Below are 13649 nucleotides of genomic sequence, written 5' to 3' on the forward strand. Positions count from 1 at the left end.
AAATGGGTCGGTTTAGGCTGGGCTTGGACCACAAAATGCAAGCCCATCCTAGGGGCTCCCCTTAGTGGACTTGATCGGGTCAAGTTAGGTTAGCGCGTCATTTCAACGATATTAGTGTTGGGAAGTACTCTTACGTGCTAGCACGGTGGGCAAGTTGGCAGCAATTTAAAAGCTTCATTCGTGAAAAGTCAAGGAGCAATTCGGTTATTTTACCATACAGTAGTGTGAGATTATACGAAACTTCACTACTTCATTCAAGCTTTATTGCATCCCTTTTTGTCCTACCCCTTCCAAAATTATTAGCAATTCCTGTTTCTGATGAAATGTAAAAGGAGGTGGTGTATCATGTTTCTCACAAAGCCATGTGATTTCTCACAAGCTAGTGTTCATAACGGGGACCCTTCTCAGTTCTTCTTCACCAATCATTTCAGAAGCAGATGACTTTCCACATACCATTATTTTCATCTATATATAAGACATGATCAACATAACGAGCAACTCGAGTCCTCTCCTTCCAAGCATCAGATTAAGCTTTCTATTTTTCCCAAGTCCTTTGAATTCTTTTCATCTTCTTTTGATCACTTCAGTATATAGATCATGGGATTTTGATTGCCTTGAATTGCTAACACAAAGACATCAGATATCCCAAAAGGCCACTTAATTTGCAGGCTATGTTGGAGACAGCCTACTCACTTACTATCTCTGTCTTGTCTCTCCATCTTGGTAAGCTGCTACAAAATCTTTTTTCTCTTCCCAGTTTTACAAACCCTTGGTGCCTCAATCTCCATGGCTTATCTCATTCAAACTCTTCTGGATTTTCCTAATCCATGCAAGTGATGTGTCCTGTGCATTCATGCAGTTCATGTTGAACCTATTAGATCGGATCTATGTCCTAATATGAGATGTGACATAATGGAGGAGATCGAGCAGTGATAAGATGTGTATGAAGAAGTGGTGAAAGTGAAGGAGTGAAATTTGTGCTCTTGCTAAGACTTGTTGGGGAACTGATAGCAAGGTATTGGAGAATGGTCCTTCCTTATGTATGCTCCTGCTTCTAATTAAATTTCTTTGGTGCTTGAGCTGAACTTATACCTTGAATATGTCACAAGTCATAAGAATCTTTATTCTTTTCTAGGACAATGTAAGAATGTTACTGTATAAATTACTTGGAAGCAATTTTTGCATTGGATATTAATATGAATCAAATTGACATATCTTGGGACTTTTGTGTTAGAAGAACCAGAGTGATGAGCGATGGTGCTGAATCATGACCCATCTTCTCGCATAGGCAGATATTCTGCATAAAAGGGAGGCTGAATCTCGTATGTATTAACATGTACATGGCCTCCATGGCTACAGACATCAAGACCTGTAATTTCTTCATCGACTGAGATCCTCAGAACGTTAAGCTTGTGAAGGGTGTAGAATAGAGGACCCATTGTCAAGCTAACCCAGCATAAAATCACCAAAGCCTCAACCACTTGGGCGCGGAGCAGCCCAACCCCACCCATTAATGGACCATAAGGCCAAGCTGTGTACCAACCACACCCGAATCATAGGCTTGAACCACAAACTCCTCCTTTGCAAACAAGCCTGTAACTATCAAACCCCAAGCACCACACCAACCGTGTAATTGGGCCACCTCTAAAGGGTCGTCAAATTGAAGCTTGAAGGCCAAGATATTCATCCCAATTAAGACCCAAGCGGCGAAAAATCCACAAACAACTGCGGCACATGGCTCAACCACCGCACATCTGGAAGTTATTGCAACAAACCCACCAAGCACTCCATTGCAAACATCTAGTGCACGGGGCGGAACTACTGTTCAGCCCAAAGGGGTCCGGATCCCCCCTAGCTTTTCGGCTGACACATATAATTATATATATATATATATATATATATATATATATTATTAGTTAAACAGGTATGATGTAATCAATGCAACCTAATGGATCCTCCCCAAATCAAATGTATCAATTATATATATAATAATGCTGACCCCTCCCACTACCCAAATCATACTGTCAGTATCTACTTAAAAAAAATAACAAAATAATAATATTTATTTTATAAAGATTAAAGAAGTAATAAGATAAGTGATAGAAGTCAAAGTAATAATAAATAACTATTCCTATTTCCTAGGTCATTAGGATTTGAATTTGATCAAAGAATTTTGGTAGTTGTCTATATATTTTGCAATCCGTGTTTTGTATTCCATACTGGTAACTTGGTTTTTTTTTTTTTTTAACTCTCTTAATCTGCACCAAGCCAGTGAAAGGTATTAAGGTATTTTGCGATACTTTTTTTTGTTACTTTCTTATATAAATTTCATCGATCAAACCCTCGACTAGATTCTTGTACCATTCTTATTTTTTTCCATTCTTTTTTATGCTTTGTTCTACTGATTTTGGTTTTTTAGCTTATTTTTTTCAATTGAATTTTTTTGAATACTCATTGTTTATATGCGATTTTTTTATATTTGTAGATGTCCACGTCGAGTTATGTTTTGAGTCGATGGAATTATTGTTTTATTTTTTCTTGATTGTTGGCTTATTGCTTACGAATTCTATTGAATAATATTTTTAAATTATTGTCATACCGTTGTTTATTTTATTTTTTTACTATGAACTTAATAATTCGATTAGGGGAAATATCACCAATGGTCACTGAGTTATGACTTATTCGACACTTAACTCACTGTATTTTCAACAATATCACTTAACTCGCTCAGTTTTACATCCGTCTTTCACTTAACTCACTGCCGTTAGAAACCGTTAAAATTGAGGGTATATTTGTCAAAACACTTAAAAATCATTTTAAACTTAAAAAAACTACATTTATTAGACTTTTTTTCAATTTTTTAAAATTTCTAATAAAAAGGATTTTTTGAACTTAAATATAATTTGAAAAAAAATTGTCTTTTTTTATAAAAAAAGAGAGAGTTAGAAATGCATTTTGTAGTGTTTAGACAAAGATACCCTCAATTTACATTTATTAGACTTTTTTCAATTTTTTAAATTTCTGAGATTTCTAATAAAAAATGATTTTTTTAACTTATATATAATTTGGAAAAAAAAATTGTTTAAAAAAAAGAAGAAGTTAGAAATGCATTTTTTTAGTGTTTAGACAAATATACCCTCAATTTTAATAGCTTTTAACAGCAGAATTAACGACAGTGAGTTAAGTGAAAGACGGATGTAAAACTGAGTGAGTTAAGTGATATTGTTGAAAATACAGTGAGTTAAGTGTCGAATAAGTCATAACTCAGTGACCATTGGTGATGTTTTCCCATTCGGTTATATGATCGCTACTTTATGTATGGACCCCCTCAAAGATCAAATCCTGGTTCCGCCCCTGTGCATCCCAATGGCACTATTAACCGCCGACCGTACAGGGTTACGATTCCAGAAGTTGACTCGGCTAACGGTGTCACAACAACCGATCGGCCCACTGCAGTCCAATTCCCTTCATCAATGGTGTCTGGATAGGCCACGAGAATCTTATCGAATGAGCCCGGATTAAACCCAAGCCATCCGAACCACAAATCCCGAGCACCACGAGGGTAGTTTTGTGGCCTCGGATTGGTGCGGGCTTCCCAAATGAATTAAACCGGCCCACTCTTGGGCCTTCAATGAAAGAGCCCCAAAGCCCGGCAATCCCACCGACCAAATGAACCACACCACTCCCGCAAAGTCAATAGCACCAGAACCAAATAGCAAGAAACTAACAAAACTAGGATTGAGCCAACCACTTGATGACCAAACCCAGTGAGCCACCACAGGGTACACAAACCCAGACAGAAAACAAGAGAAAATGAGGTATGCATTGAATTGGGTTCTCTCAGCTATGGAACCACTTGTTATGCCAGCAACAGATATAGCAAATTCCATTGGAAAATGAAGAAGTTGTAGTCATAAGATGAGCTACTGGGAATGTCATTGAGAGCAAAGAAATTGGTACCAATGAAAGCGTTGGAATTGGAGCCTTCTCCAAATGCAAAAGCGAATCCAAAGATACCGAAAGAGAGGCTACCTACAATGGCATCCACTACATTGGAGAGCATTATGTTTGTGGCATTCTTGGATAGAACAGAGCCAGCACGGAGCTTGGCAAAGCCGAGCTGCATGAGGAAGACAAGATAGGCAGAGAAGAGGAGATAGATGGTGTTGATGGAGCTTGTCACGCTTTCTTTCCATGTCGCCACCATGAGTCCAATTAGAAACAGATGGTAGCTAGGTGGTGGTGAAGTGGAGAGGTGTGTGAGGCAAGGACGATATAGCTAGCTCTAATATATTGTGTGTGTCAATGAGAGCTCTAGAGTTTGATGGGTAGGTCGCTTCATTCATGCATGGATAGACTTGCCAACCCAGCCATTCCCACTATGCTTGATTAATGGCCTTAGTAATTTGTATATATTGTAGGGCCTAATGAAATATCAAATTGTCAAAACAGTTTACAGGAGCCTTGTGCTCTGGCATTTTGACAATGTTTCTTCCCATCTGAGATCTGCTGCATCTGCCAACAATAAATTATTGAAGGTGGGCGAGCACATTTAACACAATTTGCAATAAGAAATTTCTTCAAGACTAACATGTACACCAACTATTAATGGCTAGTGTATCAGCACAATCTCGTGGGCCTAATTGTGTATATATTGGGTAGCCGGTCATTGCGACGAGTTAAAACCAATTCTCAGAAGTACCAGGTCATGCATCTCTCTATCAGGAAGTTTGATGGAAAATGGAGAAGGTTCTTTTACAGTTGTGGGAATAGAAGAACGCTCAAACAGCGACTGTGGTGTTGGCCCTGTTGGCTCATGGATCACCACAACAACATACCAATAGTCGATCACATAAACCATACAGCCAAACTTTCTAGGGTCTAATACTTTATGCACCAAAAATTATTCACTGAAATTGATTGGTCATACTTATACATGAGATGCATTCAGAAGGACAGAACTGCAAATAGTTTAGTTCTAACTGGAGAAAGAGACATATATGCAGATTCATATAGTGTAGCCAGAATACAACCCTTCATGTAAAGTTGTGTTGTCCGAACCAAAATGTTAGAAACAGATTACAGACAATATATTTGAGCAAGGAATGAAATCATCGAGATTTTCGCTGATTTAAATTGCATAGAACCCACTTCCAATATGCATGATTGAATCCCGCTTGCTAACTGCAACAAGTAAAATTGCCATGGACATCAAGTTTACTTGTATAGACTGCGAACACCAAATTTCTGTCACAGGAGGAAAACATAATCCTCCCAATAACAGCTTACAAATCCATACCAACTCAAAGACTAACTTCCCACGGACAAAAAATGAAAATATTTTTTAGTACTCCAACTAGAGAACGACCGCCAGAAAAGATGTATGAACCCAAATTGACAGAAGATAACATTATAATGCTATATATCAAATCTAGTTGTGGTAACTATTAGGTGCCTAGTCAGCACAGGCAGCTCAAAGCATTGACAAGATATCATAAAGGAATCAACACCAACCCTAATAGCCGTATGAAAAACTCAAAACACACAACTCAATTCAATGGCTGAAACTCATGAAACCGTACAAAGCCAATAAAGGTTACCCCAAATTCCAACCAAACCATCTGACAGAGTCAATCTTAATATTCTCCTCTAACTAAGCACGTACACCAAAGTTTTACCAAATATGCATCTCTGTATAGAAAAGGGGGATCAGTAATCTACTAAACGTGTATCAAAATTCAAATCTTCAAACAAACAATCAAACGCATTTAACCAAATATGCATCTCCGTAGAGAAAAGGGGGATCAATAATCTACTAAACATGTATCAAAATTCAAATCTTTAAGCAAGCAATCAAACGCATTTTACCAAATATGCATCTCCGTAGAGAAAAGGGGGATCAATAATCTACTAAACATGTATCAAAATTCAAATCTTCAAACAAACAATCATACGCACCAACATAGAAACCAGTCCAAAAACCAAGAACTGCAGACTCATAGAGCAAATAAAGAGTAGAACCTAACAAATGGAATTAATTTGTATCTGAGACCAGTGATGATAAGCCACACTACCTTGTATCACAAAAGCTAGTGTGGTTGGCACCCGAACACTCAATCGATCATACCAGAAGTAAAACAAATCAGCCCAATACTACCATCAGAATTTGGCACAAAATACTGAAAATAGGTGTTGTTCATCAGATGTAATGAGCATGGTCATTTCTTCCCACATGAACATGAGTTCAAATGTTTAGCATAACACATTTCTAGCTAAAACATCACATAAGAACTACACTATCACTTAGATTTCTAATAATTTGAAGAAGAAAAAAAAAACAGAATTTATCCAGAGTAAAATCCAACTCACGAAGGTCAATTAAATTCAAAATCAAATGAAAGGCCCAAAAATAAAGGATTCGTATGTGAATCATCAACCATATTAATTTCAGAAACTATGGCATTGTTTTAAACAAAATATAAGCACAAATCGGAAACCATAGAAATAGGACACAAGTCAATTTACGAACCACCACATTTCACTCACCAGTACCCTTTTCGATCAGTTCCAATGTAATGAGCAAGGTCATTTCTTTCTAACAGAATGAGTTCCAATGATCAGGATTTGGCATGACAACACATCAACATAAGGACTAGACTGTTACTTAATTTCACAATATGAAGCACAGAATGTAGTCATGGAGTGAAAATCCGACTCACCAATGTAAATTACATTTACTTTTAAGTTATATTCTTTGGAGAACAAAGATCCTGAAATGAAATGAAAGGCCCAAATATAATGAGATCACAACCATGTTAATTTCAGACCATATAAGCACAAATCAGAAACCATAGATATAGGACACGAGTCAATTTACGAACCACCACATTTCCTTCATTTCATTTCCTACAAATTTACATAGAGATAAAACGAAAATACGTAATTACTAATCAGAAACCCTAACCCTAAAAAGCACACAGAGCCAGCCAGCCAGCCAAATCAAACCCCCTCCGGATCCTTCAAGAGCTTGTGAACTTGGTCACCACCTTAGTCCCCTCAAAAACAGCATGCTTAGCCAATTCACCGGGAAGCACAAGCCTCAACGCCGTCTGGATCTCCCGGGAAGTAATCGTCGGCTTCTTGTTGTACCTAGCGAGCCTCGACGACTCCTGAGCAAGCTTCTCGAAGATGTCATTGATGAAGCTGTTCATGAAAAAGACATTTCAAGTAAAAGACAATTCCTAAATTGAAGTGTGGTCAGGGAATTTCAAGAAAATCTGGGTTAACCTTTTGAGGACTTGGGCATTTTATTTGGACAGAAACAATAAGAAGGGTTAGAATTCAACCCAAGAAAGCAGTAAAAACATCGAAAACCTTTTTCCAACATCAGACAAAGCTACGCATTACTAAAACAACGCAATTGGGTTCAATCGTGGCCCGGTTTGACAACAATGTGTTTGCCAGGGAGCGTTTGGTCCTACCTAGTGTAGCATTGTGAAATTAGCAAGAGCACAAGAATTATCAGGTTGATGAATCCATAACCCGTCATCTTTGAATCCTCGGGAGTACTTGACTATCAGCTACTTATATTCTAGAGCTAAATAACCTGCAATTTTTTACGGGTCACTCTCTGTTTTTCTAAAAGAGCCTTGAATGAAACAATTGCAAAAACCATTTTCCTTTTGCAAAGAAGTTCCTAAGATCGTCTAAGACTATTGCATTTGTTGAGATGATTACTTGATTACTAGACGATTGAGTTAAAACAAGAACAATATATAGGAAAACCAACATAGCAGAAATTTTAAATCTAATGGGTTAAGTTATAGTTTGACCGGTAATTAAACCCAAGAATTAAGAAATCAATAAGGAACGTAGATAATTCAATTTAAGCAAAACCGAACAATAAAGTAGATAATTCAATTCAAGCAAAACCGAACAATAAAGAGGAATCAGATTAACTGAACCCATGAAAGCACTATAAAATAAACCACTAAAAACCTTTTGTCCAACATCAAACAAAACAACCTTGCATTAGCACAGTTAATTAAGCACAAATTGCACATTTGGCTTTAAGAATGGCTAGAGTTGATCAAAATGTGTTTGTCAAGGTTGGTTTGGTGTTAGTAAGTGTAGCACTATTCATGTCATCATTTGCAGCAGCTCAAGAATATGAGGTAATTTATCAAGTTTCTAAGGATGCTGCGGCGAGCCCTACTAGCATCGAGGTTGACTATTTAGTCATTGATGTTGCCTTCCCTCCAATTTCTTCAGAAAACGGTCAATATGCGTTCCCTCCTAACGCATCACCGGAATCTTATATGAAGTTGGATGAATGTGTAAATAAGATTACAGGATATTATGCTGAAGAGATCTTGCCCAGAATTTTTAAAAGCGAACCTCTCACTACGGATAGTTGCAAAGCCATTCTGCATTTGGGATATGATTGTCACATTCAGTCAGTGAAAGCTCTGCTCTCACGTCCGGAACTAAAAGAAAAAGCTTCTGAGATACTGCCTAAAAGTGTGCAGATTTGGGAAACATGTGCCTTTGTTGCCCCTTCTCCTTTCTAATTGATCTTATTGCACACTAGCTCATGTAATCCATCCATACAAATTAGTTAATTACAATATATATATAACTGGGAGCTTCTTTTTGTCATCATGTTAAATTTAACGATGTCTAAAAATTTTGAAGCCCTTTGGAAACTCTTTGTTTTATTTTTATTTTTTGAAAAACAAAAAATTAAATATATTATAGTAAAAAGATAGAATATAACAGAGTGAACAAACTCATGATTTGAACCTTGTACTATTTGGGAAATTATAACATGGTCCCAGAGCATGGTACACGTGATGGTCCGGATTGATGTCATTGATCCATATGATTTGTATTTATTTTTTATTGCTCTTTTAATTTAATTTTTCACCATATGTATGGTTCCCATCAAATTCGAGTAATATTATTAGCTCGGACCATCATTTTTTTTTTTGTTATAAAAGAGACCATACAAATTATATGTCTCTTGATTCATAGATAAGAATAATACACAACGACTACTCTGTTTCAACAATCATGGCTTAGAGTAGTCTGTACCAACAAAAAATATCTCGCCTTGCAAGCAATCTAACTACCTAACTTCACACGCCGAGCACGCAATTGTGGTACGCTAAAGCTGGGCACTTTCAAAAAGCTCGTGGAGATATCCTTATCAGCATAAACATTTATTGTAAAAAAACAACTATGGGCTCCTGCCCTTTAAAAGGGTCAGAGCTCTTGACAATCTCTTGCTACGCCCCACATCCCAAATCTGAGACCAAGCCCATAAGCCCATTCCCAGGCCCAGTCCTGGGGCAATCAAAGAAAGTAAAAGCAGGAGCTAGTCTACCTCTGCGAGTCGTCACCACCGCCACCATGCTTTCCGACGGACTACCCCTCCAATGCAGCATCAGTACCACCTTCCTTCGGTGACCAAGCACAGATCAGCAACTCGATCAAGGCCGGAATTGAGTGATCAAAAGACCACAATCGGCCAAACTGAGAGACCAATCAGAAACCCATATTCCTATCGATCTCGACTCCAACCGCCGCCGCAATCAGTAGAAGCCTCCTCTTCAACCAATCAAAGTCGCGCCAACTCCTCTTCTGCTGCTGAAAACGACAAACTCGAATACCTGCTCCAAGCTGCATACCTGCTTCCCTGCCTCACCCTAATACCTTGCTGGACAATGAGAGATCTCGCCTCTGTTAAATCTGATCTGTCGCCATCAATCTCTATGCTCAAACCCTAGGTTCGCTCGACAGTGAATAGTAGATGGAATATGAAATTAATAGTTTATTTTACTACATGTTCGGACCATCACATGGTAATGCTACATGATAGTCCGGAACTATAAAATAATTTCCTTTGTTTTTCTTGTTTATTGCCCATTGTGTTGTGTTTTTTTTTTCTTTTTCTTTCTTTAATACAACAAGGTCCAAATTAGGCAGGACCAAAAGCAAAATAGTCCGGAACTATAAAATAATTTCCCTTCTTTTTCTTGTTTATTGCCCATTGTGTTGTGTTTTCTTTTTCTTTTTCTTTTTTTAATACAACAAGGTCCAAATTAGGCAGGACCAAAAGCAAAATACCCAAGCAACAACTTTAATTAGAGAGAAAGAGTCGCCAAAGTAATGGCACCGCCATGAACCAAAACAAACCAGCATGAACGATGCCGATTCGACCAAAGTGAGAGAGCTTGGATGATGCAACCGCAAGCAATTGAAGAACGCCTAAGAAACCTAAATCCAAATACACCAACAAGGTGCAACAATCTCCATTGCTTATCACCTGGAGAGGAGCTTTAGCCACCAACATAAACAAAAAAACCAAAGTAAGAAAAAGATTAGGCAGATCCATCATGGATCAGAAGGCTAGTCACCCAAAGGATGAGCATACCAACGTTGCACTAGCGGGTAGAGACCCAAGTGCATTATATGGCCAATCCTGCTTAAGACGACACTCCACGAAGAGAAGACACAATCGGAGACTGAGGGAAAATGAAGGAAAATGATCCAAGGCTACGAGAACAACTGTGCTAACAAGGCTGAACCTGAGCATTTTGAGGCCTAGTGAAAAAATGTGAATGAAACTTAGCCTCGAAAAAGTAGAAATAACACATCAAATCTGCCATCTGAACAATACCACTATTCTAATCCATTGTAACATTTCGAAGATATATAACAATTTAACTGAGGTGTCACAAAATTGGAACACTTCGATTTTCGAAGGCCTTGTGTTGCAGCACCCACCCCACACCCTTAGAGCTGCCCCTAAGGGCTAAAGAGAAACAAATCAAGAGAAGTAAATACAACATATATAGAGGAAGGCAGTTTGGCCTTGATGAGAGAAACAATAATGCACAACGACAGAACAAAAGGAAAAGCAAGAGAGTGAGAAAACGAAGACAACACCTCCAATTAAGTATGAAACCCTGGCAAAAGCGCCCCATAGAGGCAGAGACAATTGCCATCTACTCTCGACGTGAAGAAGGAGAAACTAAGAGCGAGAGATTAAGCCATCTCTATACAATGTTTGGCGATCTCTTCCATATAATTTTTTTTAAATTTATTATAGTAGAAGTTATTTGCCTCTCAAAAACAAAGAGGTGTGCTTTGAATTGTGAGACATACAAATCCCCCACAACCTCTGAAGTAATAATGTGGAGAGTGCATTTTAAATTTCTCAGTTCGCAGTTAATTTGTAGAAAAAGTGATGGTGAATATAGTTAAATATTTGACAATGTAATTAACAATATCTTTCTTAAAAATGAAAAGACTAATTTTTTTTTCTTTGATCGAGATCACACGGCATCTTCAAAGGCTTTATAGGCCAAAGACTAATCCGTGTCGGGAGTTCCTCCCCCTAGCCACAAAAGATAAACTAGGATTTAAACTTCAATAAGTGTTAACTGAATTTGAATCAAGGTATGAGAGTTCCACGCTTAGAGACTTTTACCAACTCCATCACTTGTGGTGGTTTACAAGACTAAACTTCTACCTTTTATTTGGCATATGCTCATTAATTTTTTAGGGAAACTCAGGGAAATAAAAAGTGTTTTGTAAAGAATAAGAGCATTTTTAACAGATTTTCTATTCTAACTCAACTATTTTGGAAAGTATGTTTAGCTTTTCATCTATTTTAGCAGCGACACCAGACTTCTAAATGACACTCCATTATAACTTTTAGTTATCTCGCTCCTAAATATAGAGAGCGAGATGAGGCTCTCTATAATTTAAAACATTCAATTTAAATTATTTTATGTAATTTATAAATACATTTAAACTATTTAATATTTATTTAAAAAATAACATAAATTCAAAAGTAGCTAAAATATAGTGCATTGATGCAGACGTATTTCTAAAATGACTTTTTAGCTACTTTAGCTAAAATTTGACTAAAAAATGGCTAGCATTGCTAAAGATTCTCTAAGTGCAACAAGTGTAAGGTAATTTCAATCATAATAAAAAAGTGTAGCTAGTTTTGTATCTAAATTTAAAAGAGATGATTATTTAGAGATTTAAATAAATATCAGATCTTCAAATCGATGTAAGAATAACATAAAAGAGTGGGATGCGACACAACGGAATGAAAAACTATAAGTTTAGTAAGATGTTTAGCACTAACATCACTTGATTAGTGATACTGTTAAACATCCCACTCTTTTAATAAAAGAGTGGGATGTTTAACAGTACTTGTTCAACGCATGTTTAGCAGTAACATTGCAATTCCAACCTATCATCGTATCATATATATCCATCTAGGATGAATAGATGTAACCAAACATTGTTTCACTTGAGTAAACGTAAATCCATTCAATAAAACAACTGAAACATTAATTGGGTTTGAATGAATTCATGAATGGATACACAATATAAAAACACGAGAAAAATGGCAAAGATTTAATTCCTCCGACATTTATCTAAAGTTAGTTGTCTTCAATTTAACATGGCAAGATTTGTCATGGTTGGTTTGGTCTTTGCAAGTGTATCATTGCTCATGTCATCTGCAGCAGCTCAAGTTCCTGATTATGACTATCTACCCGATGAGTCCATTACCCCTGCTAGCTCTGAAGATGATGAAGCCTACGCTCCAGTTACGATCGAGTATGGGTTTCCACCAGAGCCATTTCGTGGATATTATGACAATTTAGACCAATGTGAAGACAACTTCAACCTAAATTGTGTTAAAGAGATTTACCGCGGTATGTTCAAAATCGACCCTCTTAATAAGAATTGTTGCAAGAACCTTGTGCATATGGGATATGGCTAGGGCTGCCACTTGGTTTGGTAATTACCAAACCAACCGAATACCAACTGATGTTTTAGGTTTGGTAAACCGACTTTTTGGTAACCGAGACCGATAAAACCGAAATCGAAAATTACCGAAAAAGTTGGTTTGGTTTTGGTAAATACCGAATCTACCGATTATCTAAATATTAGATTTATATACTACAATTTTCAATACACATACATGTATATTAAGAAATAAACATAAAAACTTTTATAATAGTATGAACATTACTACATATACTACATTAATAGTACATGTATTTTAAGTAACCTAGTCAAAGATGGTTAAATAACCTAGTTTTATTGAAAATTGCTAGAACTTGATGTCATATATACAAAAGAAAGCTATAATTAGTAGATGAATACAACGTTTATGACTATAAAATTCAAAAACCTAGTTTTGTTCATTCTAATTTATATTATAAAGAATTAGTTATTCTAAATTTGGTAATACCGAAAACCGAAATACCTGATTTGGTAGATATAATTAAAAACCGAAAATTTTGGTTGGTAATTGGTAGCTCAGTTTTGAAACCGAAAGCTTTGGTTTTGAAGTTGGTAATGCCTATAACCGATTCGAACCGACCGAGTGACAGCCCTTGATATGGCTGTCACAGTAGGTTAGCGAAATTTGTGAACCCGAGAAATAAAGCAAAAGCTTCCATGGCATTGGCTAAGAGTGTGCAGATTTGGCAAAAGTGTTTCTCAGTTGTTAAAACTGGTCGATTCCTTGCTGTTCCTGCTCCTTTCTAATCTCATCTTGTTGTATATCAGTATATCATAGAATTTCAATTGGTAGAATCTTCTAGCTAGGTAGTTCG

At 36.9% G+C, this 13649-nt stretch overlaps 1 protein-coding gene and 1 pseudogene across 1 annotated transcript; one reads left to right on the forward strand and one right to left on the reverse strand.

Moving 5' to 3' along the window:
- Window positions 1-1265: 1265 nt before the first annotated feature.
- On the reverse strand, window positions 1266-4207 carry LOC112167883 (annotated as a pseudogene).
- Window positions 4208-8075: 3868 nt separating this feature from the next.
- Window positions 8076-8570, forward strand: LOC112164177 (protein DOWN-REGULATED IN DIF1 11-like). Its single transcript, XM_024300407.1, has one exon. The coding sequence runs from the start codon at window positions 8076-8078 to the stop codon at window positions 8568-8570; it is 495 nt and encodes a 164-aa protein (XP_024156175.1).
- The last annotated feature ends 5079 nt before the right edge of the window (window positions 8571-13649 follow it).

Source organism: Rosa chinensis, chromosome 5 (genome assembly GCF_002994745.2).
Source record: "Rosa chinensis cultivar Old Blush chromosome 5, RchiOBHm-V2, whole genome shotgun sequence".
NCBI classification, from domain to species: domain Eukaryota; kingdom Viridiplantae; phylum Streptophyta; class Magnoliopsida; order Rosales; family Rosaceae; genus Rosa; species Rosa chinensis.